This window comes from Corythoichthys intestinalis, chromosome 16 (assembly GCF_030265065.1).
Source record: "Corythoichthys intestinalis isolate RoL2023-P3 chromosome 16, ASM3026506v1, whole genome shotgun sequence".
Classification (NCBI taxonomy): Eukaryota; Metazoa; Chordata; class Actinopteri; order Syngnathiformes; family Syngnathidae; genus Corythoichthys; species Corythoichthys intestinalis.
Window position 1 is genome coordinate 27,344,218 of NC_080410.1, and position 12,644 is coordinate 27,356,861.

At 40.0% G+C, this 12,644-nt stretch overlaps 1 protein-coding gene across 1 annotated transcript in view; it reads left to right on the top strand.

The window, feature by feature from the left end:
- ppfia3 (PTPRF interacting protein alpha 3) overlaps positions 1-12,635 on the top strand; it is a 33,985-nt gene extending 21,350 nt beyond the window's left edge. Inside the window, exons 29-31 of the mRNA XM_057817429.1 lie at positions 1,413-1,575; positions 4,634-4,700; positions 7,248-12,635. Coding sequence (XP_057673412.1) covers positions 1,413-1,575; positions 4,634-4,686 — 216 coding nt within the window. The 3' untranslated portion in view covers positions 4,687-4,700; positions 7,248-12,635. The remainder of the gene's footprint in view (positions 1-1,412; positions 1,576-4,633; positions 4,701-7,247) is intronic.
- The last annotated feature ends 9 nt before the right edge of the window (positions 12,636-12,644 follow it).

Genomic DNA, 12,644 nt, shown 5'->3' on the forward strand with positions numbered 1-12,644 from the left:
AAGATCTGGGCTTGCTTTTCATCCTCAGGACCTGGACAACTCCACATAGTCCAGGGAATCATGAATTCTGAGGAATATTGTCAAATCCTAGAACATAACCTGACGCCATCTGTTTTGAAGTTAAAGCTTGGCAGAAGGTGGATCATGCAACATGATAATGATCCAAAGCATTCCAGCAATACAACCAAGGAATGGCTGAAAAAGAAGAAGATTCGTGTTCTGGACTGGCCCAGTCAAAGTCCTGACCTAAATCCCATTGAAATGCTGTGGCGGGACCTGAAGCGAGCAGTTCATGCCAGACGCCCATCAAACCTCTCTCAACTGACTGCGTTCTGCAAGGAAGAATGGGCAAAAATCCCCCAAAGTAGATGTGAGAGGCTGATTAGTCACTACAGAAACCGTTTGGTTGAGGTAATCTCTGCAAAAGGAGGCGCAATATCCTATTAACTGAAGGGGTTCACATACTTTTGCACACATGATATCTGAGTTTTTCTTAAATCAACCACTTTTGTTAAATAAAGAATGACAATATAACTATTTCTTTTGTTTCAGTCCATTATTTGGAATGTCAGTATTGTGGATTTGGGTATAACTTAACATTTAATAAGGTTATTTTAGTTTTTTTTACAAAAAATCTGACCATCGCTGTGGGGTTCACAAACTTTCGAGCAGCACTGTATATCCTTCAAATATGATAATCCCTTTATTCGTTCATGAGTTATCTTGAAAACAGACATACGGAACCGAAATCATGATCTCCGCCTTCTATAGGTTCCACTTAGTAGCGAATGTAATAACTCACACAAAACCTAAAAAAATATAAGAAATACCCGCACACTTAATAAAAGCACTAAGGCAAACACAATGGACTCAGACAGGAAAAACGCACAATTACCACACACAGACACAAAATAACAAATGGAACACACAAAGGCTCACTCATACAGATGTTGATGTGTGATTTGATATTTCACACAAACACATAAACAGTATAACCACACAGACAAACACAAAAACTAACATGCAAACACACATACACAGAATAACCACAAAAATGCACATAACAAACTCACACAGACAAATGCCTCACACAAAAATATGCACACGCACAATCTACTCACACAAACACACACACACAGAAAAAGAACACGCAATAACCACACAAAAGACATACAAAGCAAACGTTCTACAAATGTGAGAAGATCACAAGTTGCACATACATCACTCCAAAACACATAAACACACCCACCTGAACCACACGTGGACAAAATGTACTTAGTTACGCATAACTCACAAACTGAAAAACAGACACTCACAAAAAGACAGAAAACCATTAAGCACACATCTAATAATCAGAAAGACACACATTTAGTGAACCCCGGCATCCACACTGATAATGCATTTTTGTTCAGGATGGCACAAAGACGTTTACGCGTTCTCCGTCATGGCGCAAGATGTTCCGCGAGAAGGACCTGCGCGGCGTCACCTCGGATTCGGCCGAAACGCTGCCAGCCAACTTCCGTGCCTCGGCCATCGCCACGCCCTCCGTCACCCTCAGGAAGGTGCAGAGCGACGGTGAGTGTTCGGGACCCCGCGGCAGTCAGGCAGCTTTGAGCTGCCGCCGCTTTGCGGGGTGTGACTCAACGCCACGGAATGACAGGAATGGTGCCCCAGGCTCATTTCATTCCCGACTATTAGAAAGCTTTAGCAGGAAAGGGATTAGTTCCTTCAATGACAAGCAAGTGACATCCAGTTTTAGGATTTAGTTTTTTTAGCAGACTTTTTTTTTCTAAGCTTCATTTTGTAGACATAAATGGTTAACTCATTGGCTGCCATTGATGGCGATAGACGTCCAGTCTATTTGGACTGGGAGGGCTTTCAGCGATCGTTCGATAGTTGCCAGCCCTCCCAGTCAAAATGGATTTAAACGTCTATCGCCTTCAATGGTACTGAAACATTATCATTCAATGGTACCATCCCAGTTCAAATAGATTTGATGTCTATCACTTTGAATTACCATATTTTTCGGACTATACGTCACACCTGAGTATAAGTAGCACCAGCCAGAAAATGCGCAATGCAAAGGAAAAAAACATATAAGTCGCACGGGAGTATAAGTCACATTTTTTGGGGGAAATTTATTTGATAGAATCCAGCACCAAGAAGTGACATGTCATCTTAAAAGGCAATTTAAAATACAATAGAGAAAAACAGGCTGAATAGGTGTACGGCATGCTAACATTACATGACGCTAGAAGTTAGATCGGGCCTAAAAAATCCAGCCTGACCCGACCGGCCTGCGGGTATTAAAGCCCAACGCGGCCCAAGCCCGATCAATTAACTTGATTTTATGTTTTATTTGTAGGCACAACCCCAAAAAATGCAATGCGTGGTTGCGTTTTGTGTGATCAAGTTTGTGACTATGCCGGTGCAAATATGCACAATGATAACAAATTAATGCCTGTCTTTTGTAACGAATTCTCCCAGTTAAACAAGACTGTAAGATGGATATTCAATAAACATATATATCTTTTATATTTGTGTGTCTGTTCTAACAGGCGGATAGTGGATTTGGACATTTATTTTTAATCTCCTTGAGTTGACAGAATAAAACGCTTTCAAAAGTTTTTCAAAGTTTAAATAGGCTACATATTTTTATGATCATGATAAATGCATTTACACAACGAAATAACACTGGAAAATTTGTTAAATATATTTCTCGTATGAGACCAAAGCGCCACATTCGTTTACATTCAGCGAAGCCGACACAGGTTTCCGTATCTTCACCAATCAAAATCCTTTCCATATCCCACTCCTACCGCAGTTGTTTGCTTTTCAATTCCCCTGTCTTTAGTTTGTTTTTCACTCCTATAGCTGCTCCATATCGAAAAGGAAATACCAGGATGCTCGCGGAGGGGAAGATTGAAAAGAGAGCGAGGCCACTGCATTCACGTGCGCAAGCATGCACCCAGCACCTTCTCTGTTTTATCCAATTTTTTTTTTAATTTAACATCCATACAGCGTTTTAGTATAGATATATGAATATATATTTATTTTTTAAAAAGTTAGCGAGAGAGAAGTCTGCCCGAACTGACCGTAAATAATCACATAAGTTGCTCCAGAGTATAAGACGCACCCTCTGCCAAACTATGAAAAAAAAACTAAGACTTATAGTCCGAAAAATACGGTAAATGGTAAATGATAGTGTTTGACTTCAAGATGTATTTGAATATTTGTATTGTTATAACTGTGTTGCGTTTAAGCAATTTTAGATTACTTTTTGTTTAATGAGACGAATAATGCAGACTACTGTTCTTCAGACTACTGTTCTTGCGAAATATAGTGCAGTGACGTTGTTTTTTCTTTGTGGTTTTTTTTTTGTTTTTGTTTTTTTTTTTAAACCCCCTGTCAGACAAGTGACTTTTTGGCCATTTAAAAATGAAACGTAGCCCCATAAAGACCATGGCGTCCACCTACATTACGTGGTTATCACTTTTTTGCTGAAGTGTGGCATACATGAACCAAAATGTTTAGTCCATGTATGTGTATGCCAAGTCTCAATTATTAAAGATGCACTGATACCGGTACCAGTGTTCTTATGCACTTTTGAAGGCATCGCTGCTTTGTATTTACACATTTCAAACTTCCTTGACAAATGTACAGACTGCAACATAATGTTCCTGTTACTGTGCGTTGCTAATCATACACATAATGTATGTTTTTCTGCAGCTTGTCGAAACATGCCCACAATAATACACAAGTGAAGCACAACCAAGTCTTAGTCTTACGTTTCTCTTATCATATTTGACATTACATGTGTTTTAAAGGTGGCCCCACACTCAAAATTAGTATTCAAGCGGTCAAACTAAATGTATTTAAATTAATAATAAGAATATTTGAATTCTTCTCTGAGTAATGAAGTATAAATGTCACTTCAAAGTTTAAAGCTCCCTTTAAAAAAAGGATAAAGATGTTAGACAAACTACATTGATGGAAGTGGTTAGTAATGGAGTTAATAATGGGATTTAAATCATGTAGAATTATCCCAAAGTGTATGAAAGGAACAAAACAAGGCAGTAAAGAAGACCCAGGTCACACTGACCCACTTTTAAAGCAGAAAAAGGTGTTTCAGTACCACTGAAAGAGATGGACATCCAATCCATTTCGACTTGTGAGTTAAGTTAAAATAATCAAGTTATTTGTTGTTAGTGTAATGAAGCTGCCTCGGTCACATTGACCCAGCAACATGATGGTGAATATTATTAGTGGGAGAAAGACAAAAAAAGGATGAACACATTCTGAAGGTCTAATTAACTCAACCCCGCTGACAGTGTGCAAATGATTTCCAAGTCGTGTTTATTGTGTACTTTCAGAACTTTGAATAGTTTAGAAAGTGTTCCTTTTTTCAAGGCCCAATTATGAACACCATGTGTGGGTGCGTTCCATGCTAGGGTGCCATTATCCCAGCTGTGGAATTCCCATTTCCTTTCTCGGAGGAAGCGCTGATGAGAAGGAGAAGGTTGACCAAAGTACACGGGAGGATGTTTTATCTGCTATTATGACTTTTAATGGGAATGTTTGTGGAAGGGTCAGCAGTGGTTAAGCGGAACGGGTGTGTGTCTTTCGTCCACAGCCAGCTCCAGTGCCCGGGGTGAAGCCGCCTCCGTGAGGACGTACTCGTGTTGAGGGGCGCGGCCAAGGTGAGAAGCAGCTTATTAAAGTCTCAAAGCCCTTTCGTTAACGCGGCTAGACGAGATCGCTTGCACATGTCTTTTTGTTGTTGTGGTTGGAAGTTTTTCCCCAATGTTCGTTAGCACCATATTGTTTTGTTTTGATGTTATTTACAATGACTTGACATTTTGATGCTGTCTCAAGACTCTTGTCAACCCATAACTGGGAATTGGGAAAGGGGTTGGCCCCAGAAGCAGTTTGATTTCATTAAGTTAACAACATGGAATTGATAGGAATACCTATTAGACCCTTGGAAAAAAGTCTCATTACACATGGGGACCTTTGGGACCTTTACCAAAGCCAACCAGGTGGAATATTTGAAAATTCAGCCCATTATGTCAATTTCATTTGTTAACATGAGATTTAGTAAGCATGTCTACCATGAGCAGACCTGAATAGTGCTCAAGAAACCTTGCCTGAATACAACTGAAATCAACCATTTTAGTTTAAAGTGGCTTTTCCAAATGTACTTCCAAGACAACCTTCTTTTGGAATATTTAAACAATTCTATCCCCTGAAACCAATTTCAATTAGACATGTCTACCAAATTTTATGTTGCTATCATGAATACATCCATAAAAAAATGTCTATATTTTTTTAAGTGCCTGAAAATACAGTGAGGAAAATAAGAATTTGAACACTCTGTGATTTTGCAAGTTGACTCACTTAGAAATGGTGGGCGGGTTTGGAATTTTCAGAGTAGGTGCTTGTCCACTGTGACAAAGCAATCTAAATGGGAAAAAAATCCAGAAATCACACTGTATGAGGATTATTTTTTTAAACAATGTATTTGTATTATACTGCTGCAAAAAAGTATTTGAACACCTGTCTATTAGCTACTATTGTAAGCCTCAAAGACCAAAGTCCAAAGGATAAGTGGACTGGAGGTGGACTTTTTGAGTCTGACTTTTTGACCTGTTTGAGGTGGTTAGCTGCAAATAAACACCTGTCCACCCCATACAATCAGGAAGACTGCAATTCCTAACACGGTCAAGACCAAAGAGCTTTATAAAGACACCATAGATAGAATTGTAGACCTCAACAAGGCTTGACAGGGTTACGGGGCAATTGCCAAGCAGCTTGGTGTTATAAACAATAATTAGAAAATGTAAGAAGCTAAACATGACTGTCAATCTCCCTTGGACTGGGGCGCCATGCAAGACTTACCTTGTTGGGTCTCAGTGATCCTAAGAATGGTGAGGAATCAGCCGAGAACTACACAGGAGGAGCTGGTCAATGACCTGAAAGGAGCTGGGACCACCATTTCCAAGGTTACTGTTGGTGATACACTAAGACATCATGGTTTAAAAATCATGCATGGCACGGAAGGTTCCCCTGCTTAAACCAGCACATGTCCAGGCCTGTTTTAAGTTTGCCAGTGACCATTTTTTTGATCCAGAGGAGTCATGGGAGAAAATCATGTGGTCATATGAGATCAGATTTTTGGTCTTCATTCAACACTTAGTGTTTGGAGGAAGAAGAATGATGAGTACCATCCCAAGAACACCATCCCTACTGTGAAGCATGGAGGTGGTAGCATCATGCTTCGGGGGTGTTTTTCTGCATATGGGACTAGGTGACTTCACTGTGTTAAGGAGAGGATGCCCAGGGCCGTGCATTGTAAGATTTTGAGGAATAACCACCTTCCCTCAGTTAGAGTACTGAAAATGGGTCGTGACTGGGTCTTCCAACAAAACGATGGCCCGGAGCAGACAGCCAGAATAACCAAGGAGTGGCTTTGTAAAAGCACATCAAGGTTCCGGAGAGGCCTATTCAGTCTTCAGACATAAACCCAATAGAAAATCTTTGCAGGATGCTCAAACTCCGTGTTACTCAGTGACAGCCCATAAACCTGATTGATCTAGAGAAGATCTTTGGACCAGTGGTGCAAAATCCCTGCTCCAATCTGTGCAAACCTGGTGAAACGTTACAGGAAACGTTTGAACTCTGTAATTTTAATCAAAGGCTGCTGTACCAAATATTGATTGTCTCAGGTGTTCAAATACCTATTTGCAGCAGCATGATACAAATAAATTGTTAACAAAATAATACACTGTGACTTCTGGATTTTTTTAGATTGTCTCTCACTGTGGACAAGCACCTACCAAGAAAATTTCAAACCCACCCATCATATCTAAGCGGGAGAACTTGCAAAATCGCAGGGTGTTGAAGTACTTATTTTTCTCACTGTACATAGGAAATCAGCCATTTCTATAGGTCAGTCAAAGACACCTTTCTACTGGAATATATGTAAAATTCAGCCTCTGAAGGTAATTTCTCGTAGCATCATGACATTTGGTAGGCATGTCTGTAATGAGAAAACCATCCAAAAGTTGATTTTTGGTTCAATCTGGCCATTTTTTCCAGGATTGTATTGCTACCAAATTTAAACCCTGCAACGTATACTAAACCTGCAGGCAATGCTAAATTGCTAATATTTTTACTTTGTCATAGAAGTCATATGATAACAACACTTTTAAAAAGTTAACTTTCGACTCGCGCTGTTTGTGTCACAGAGAGCGCCGATCACACTGGGACCCACTGAAGGACTCTGAAAAGAAGAAGAAAGCCTCCCACACAATACACTCAACTTCAGGCTAGTTTTGATGAGCGTTCTGCAATAACACAATTTGGACTAAGGTGACCTGATTATTCCTCGATGTTTTTTTTTCCCCCGAGAAGGAAGTCCGAGTTGTCTCTCAACGGCCCCTTTTAGTTGTGCAAAGTAAGTCACGACACCATTGTTACGGTCAACGATTGTTGTTGAACGTCCCAATTTGATGTGGGCACTAAAACATGTAGAGCATCAAGCAACACACCACATCACAACCTCGCCGGTCTTCTTCGTCCTTTTGTCTCCTGCACCTTGAAAGCCGATCCCACTTCCTTTGAAAGCATCCCATAATAAAGGACTTGAAAGGTGCCCACGGTGGGGGTGGGAGGCAGTCACACAGGAATCGTTTTCGACCATTTTTCACGCTTTCACACAGCAAGCCCAGAAGTAAACCTTGTCTCTGGGTTCTGCGTGAATGGTACTGGAATGAAGTATTGTGTTTATGTCAAAGGGTTGGGGGTAGGGGGCCTGTGCCCTTAGTAAACCCTCCGAGATCCGTCACACCTGATTCTCACGGATCTGTATGAAAGAATCCTAGTCTAATTGAGACATTTTGGACCATTTGAAGTGTCCAAATTTGCCAGAACATTTTTCATTCACTTTGTTCATTTTTTTAGTCCCAGACGGCCACTTATGTCCAATTCCTTTAAATTGGGAGGGCCGGAAGTGATCGTTTGTCAATTTTTTCCCCCTGTAAGATAAAAATGGTAATCTCCCTTTATTATTGTCAAAAAAAGTTGATGGGATTTCTCTTTTCCAGAAACTTTGTTGAAACAAAAACAAACTTTCTTTTGCTAAGAATTCTCATTCCACTTTTCTGCCCAGAGAAACTTTTTCAAATTTTTTTTTTTTTTTGTCTCAACACCTTTTTGGCCAGGTTTATTGTCACCAAAAAAAAAAAAAAAATTCTGGTGACTTTTTGGGTGAAATTAAAAAAAAAATCCTAATTCTTCGTTGAATAAAAAAATCCCTCCGTCAAATATTGATAGATTAACATTTCAAAAAATCTGAGTATCTTGTCAAATGAAACAACAACGTTTTAGTACCGCTGATTGCAACAAAGGTCCAAATACTGTGAGGAAAATAAGTATTTGAACACCCTGTGATTTTGCAAGGTCTCCCACTTAGAAATGATGGGCGGGTTGGAAATTTTCATGGTAGGTGCTTGTCCACTGTGAGAGACAATCTAAAAAAAATCCAGAAATCACAGTGTATGATTGAGTGTATGATAACCACTCCTTGGTTATTCTGGCTGTCTGCTTCAGGCCATCGTCATGTTGGAAAACCCAGTCACGTCCAATTTTCAATGCTCTAGTTGAGGGAAGGAGGTTATTCCCCAAAATCTCACAACACATGGCCCTGGCCATCCTCTCCTTAATACAGTGCAGTTGTCCAGTCCCGTGTGCAGAAAAACAAACCCAAAGCATGATTCTACCACCACCATGCGTCACAGTAGGGATGGTGTTCTTGGGATGGTACTCATTATTATTCTTCCTCCAAACATTAGAAGTGGAATTAAGACCAAAAAGTTCCATTTTGATTTCATATGGCCACATGATTTTTTTCCCCATGACTCCTCTGGATCATCCAAATGGTCATTGGCAAACTTTAAACACAAGCTGGTTTAAGCAGGAGAACATTCTGTGCCATGCATGATTTTAAACCACGACATCTTAGTGTATTACCAACGAAGCCTGTCGCAATACCCAATAATTCCATTTATCGCACGATAAATAAAAATGAAGGCGGTAATTTTTCCACTGCGATTTATCGCCTCGCGTGCACGTGTGTGCGCGCGTGCGGCAGACGTGCTGTTAAAAGTTCGGATTCCTTGTTACCAACTGCGCAAAATGCATCTTCGTTCCAGGTCCGGCAAAAAATAGCACCGGAGCCAATCGTTCCCATTATATCCTATTGTTCAAAGTATACCGGCCGCGTCAGTGCTCTGGAATGACTGTGGACCATCTCCGGCGTGCCGGTGTTGTTGACATGTGGGCGCTCCCGTCAGGGGTGACATTTCACGCGGGGCAGCCATTTTTCGGCACAACACCGGATATTTACAACGAAGTCCGGCAAAACATTGTTACCGACTTGGCTACTACGAACAACCACGCTTTGACAACGGACATGATGAACATTGAGTGGCAAGTTAAGGGCGCTGTGCTTCAAACTCGTCCTGTTAATGAAAGTCGATTGTCATATGCTGGTGTTGAGCAGACGTGACTTCAGCAGCGTTTGCTAACTTTTTTTAATGCGCGCACACACTAGATATCATGAAATAGAAAACTAGATGTACTGTGTCCCATGCCATTGGCTACGTGAGCTCAGAGTGATTATGGGACACGTAGTCCATATACTACATCGATGAATTATAAATTGCCATGACTGAATGGAAGTTAAGAAGGCCAAATCAATCCATACCAGTGACTATAGATCAGACATGTCCAAAGTCCGGCCCGGGGGCCAAATGCGGCCCGTGGTCAAATTTCATCCGGCCCCTAGCCTCTGTCATAAAATCAATAACGTTTGGCCCGCACACAGACTTAATAAATTGGTCAACAGTACTGCTACCAGCATATGAAGTAGCTTACACACTAAATGCTGCTCCTCATTTACCTAGTAAAAGGCAGTAGTACTCTAAACAACATTACCCCGTGTGACCCTTTACTTCCAATTTTCTAAAATGGCGACAATCAACAAAAAAAAAAAAAAAAGTTGACTGCGACGGCCACGCTTCAAGGATAGGTGGAAATTGGATTATTTCTTCACTAAAATACGCAACTGTGTCTGTCTCATTTGCAAAGAGACAGTCACTCTTTTTAAAGAGTTCAATGTGGGGCGATGTTACCAAACAAGACACGCTGACATGTACGAAAAGATTACAGGGAACATATGCAGCGAGAAATTGAAGCACCTTGAAGCTAGTTTAATTTCACAGCAGCAGTATTTCGCAAGAGCCAGAGAGTCGAAAGAGAACGCCACAAAGGCTAGTTGTGAGATTGTTGAAATTATTAATTTAAAAAACTACTAAAGCAAATGTGACACACAGAAGGGCTTGCTAAAATTTGCTTAAATATATTGTTCTACGTAAAGGACGTCAGCCAAGGTCGGCCCCCCACATTTTTACCACACCAAATCTGGCCCCCTTTGCAAAAAGTTTGGACACCCCTGCTATAGATAATGCTGCAAATATTGTTAATTCAGTACGTGACACAGATGGATTCGGAAATAGGATGTCTTGCTCATAATAATAATAATAATAATACATTTTATTCTTCAGATCAGTAAAAAGTAAGCACATAAATATTATGCACTGAAATGCGTGCTTATATGATGGCAATGTAATTTTTGCTCGTTAGCAAAAAAAAAAAAAAAAAAAAAACGAAACAAAAAAATACAATTGTTGTTTTCTTTTCAGAGCATTAAATGTATTGAATCGAATCGAATATCGTGTCCCCCGTACCGAAAATCATACCGAACCGTGACTTACGGTAACTGTATCGTTGCATCCGTATGGAACACCATAGCAGAAGCTGAGAGGGGAAAAGTTTTCATTGGCCTAAATGCTTAAGTTATTAAGTGCAATTTTATTTATTTTTCTTGAAAAACACATTCTTTCTATGCGGTATTAATATTGTTGTCTTTTACTTTAGAGGCATGGTCTATTGTTTTTAGTTGTGATTTCTTAAAAGTATTTTTGAATTTAAGAGTAAATATTTATTGCGTTTAAATGGGTGTACTTGATCTATTAATATATACTGTATTCTCACTGTGTTATTGTAAATTGTTTTTTTAAAAAATTGGGGAGGGGTGCAATAATATCGCATATCGCAATAATTTATGAGATAAATTATCGCACACTAAAATTTGTTATTGCGACAGGCCTATTACCAACAGTAACCTTGGAAACGGTGGTCCCAGTTCCTTTCAGGTCATTGACCAGCTCCTCCTTTGTAGTTCATTGCTGATTCCTCACAATTCTTAGGATCACTGAGACCCTACAAGGTAAATCTTGCATGGAGCCCCAGTCCGGGGGAGATTGACAGCGATGTTTAGCTTCTTCCATTTTCAAATAATTGCTCCAACGGTGGCTCTTATATTACCAAGCTGCTTGGCAATTGCCTCGTAACTCTTTCCAGCTTTGTAGAGGTCTACAGTTCTGTCTCTGGTGTCTTTGGGCAAACATTTTTAAAGATTGTCTTCACAGTGGACAAGCCTGCCTTGAAAATTTCAAACCCGCCCATCATCTCGATGTGGGAGAACTTGCAAAATTTCAGGGTGTTTAAATACTTATTTTCCTCACTGTAAATCGGACATCAATTCCCGTTAATAGTAGCTAATGAGTCAAAATCAACTCGTTGTTTTTGTACGTACAGGAAGCTGTTGTTGGTGGCCCTTGGGCCCAAAAACGTGACTGTGAAAAATGAGTGACGGGAGGGGCCGAGGAGAGACAAAAACAGATGAACAATAGAAAACGGCAGCCCATTTTACCCACGCAAGCCATAACACAACTCTCTGGAAAAAGGGGGCGAGTAAGTCCAAGAAACAAAACCTTTAGCCTCCGTGTTTACGATGCATGTCTTAAAAAAGAAAACAAAAGAAAAAAGACAGATCTTTTGTTTTTTTTTCTCCTTAAAGGTGAAGATGACAAATTGTGCTTCGAAATGAAAAACAACAAAAGATAAAAAACAACATATATGTAAGATACATCTCAAGGGGGGTGGGGAGCCTGCGCGAGGGGGGAGTCAATTTATAAAACGTGAAATTTTTTTCAGTTGTATTTTTGATTTTTTTACAAGTATTTATTTTGCTTTAAGGTATGTATTGGATAAATGTATGTATTGTACATGTCCGTCCTTGTTCTTTCTCATTAACTCGCATTGATTTTGAAGCTGGGCCGAACGGTCGCTGGTCCCGCCGAAAGGCGAGCGTAGAGCTCGCTAGCGCTGCTGTTACGTGTCTGTTCTGACGACCGGTCGTGCAATGATTGAAGATTTCCATGAGTAAAAAGTGATCGTAATACGAAACTCAAGATATCCTGTATGGAAAATTAACTAATATGATTAAAATGGTGATGTAAAAACAAATAAAGCAATCCGTAAGGATCTGCTCCTCATTAAAAAAAAAAAAACAAACAAAAAAATGGGTGTCAATCATTACTATGATAGAATGTAAGGAAAAGGTCTCAAGGATCCACAGCTGGAAGTGTACAGAAAGTCAGACAATTTAGGTGAATTTTGTAAAAGTAGCTCTCCACTTCGTTTTCACCAATTGGATATCGGTGGATTTGTCTATCGAG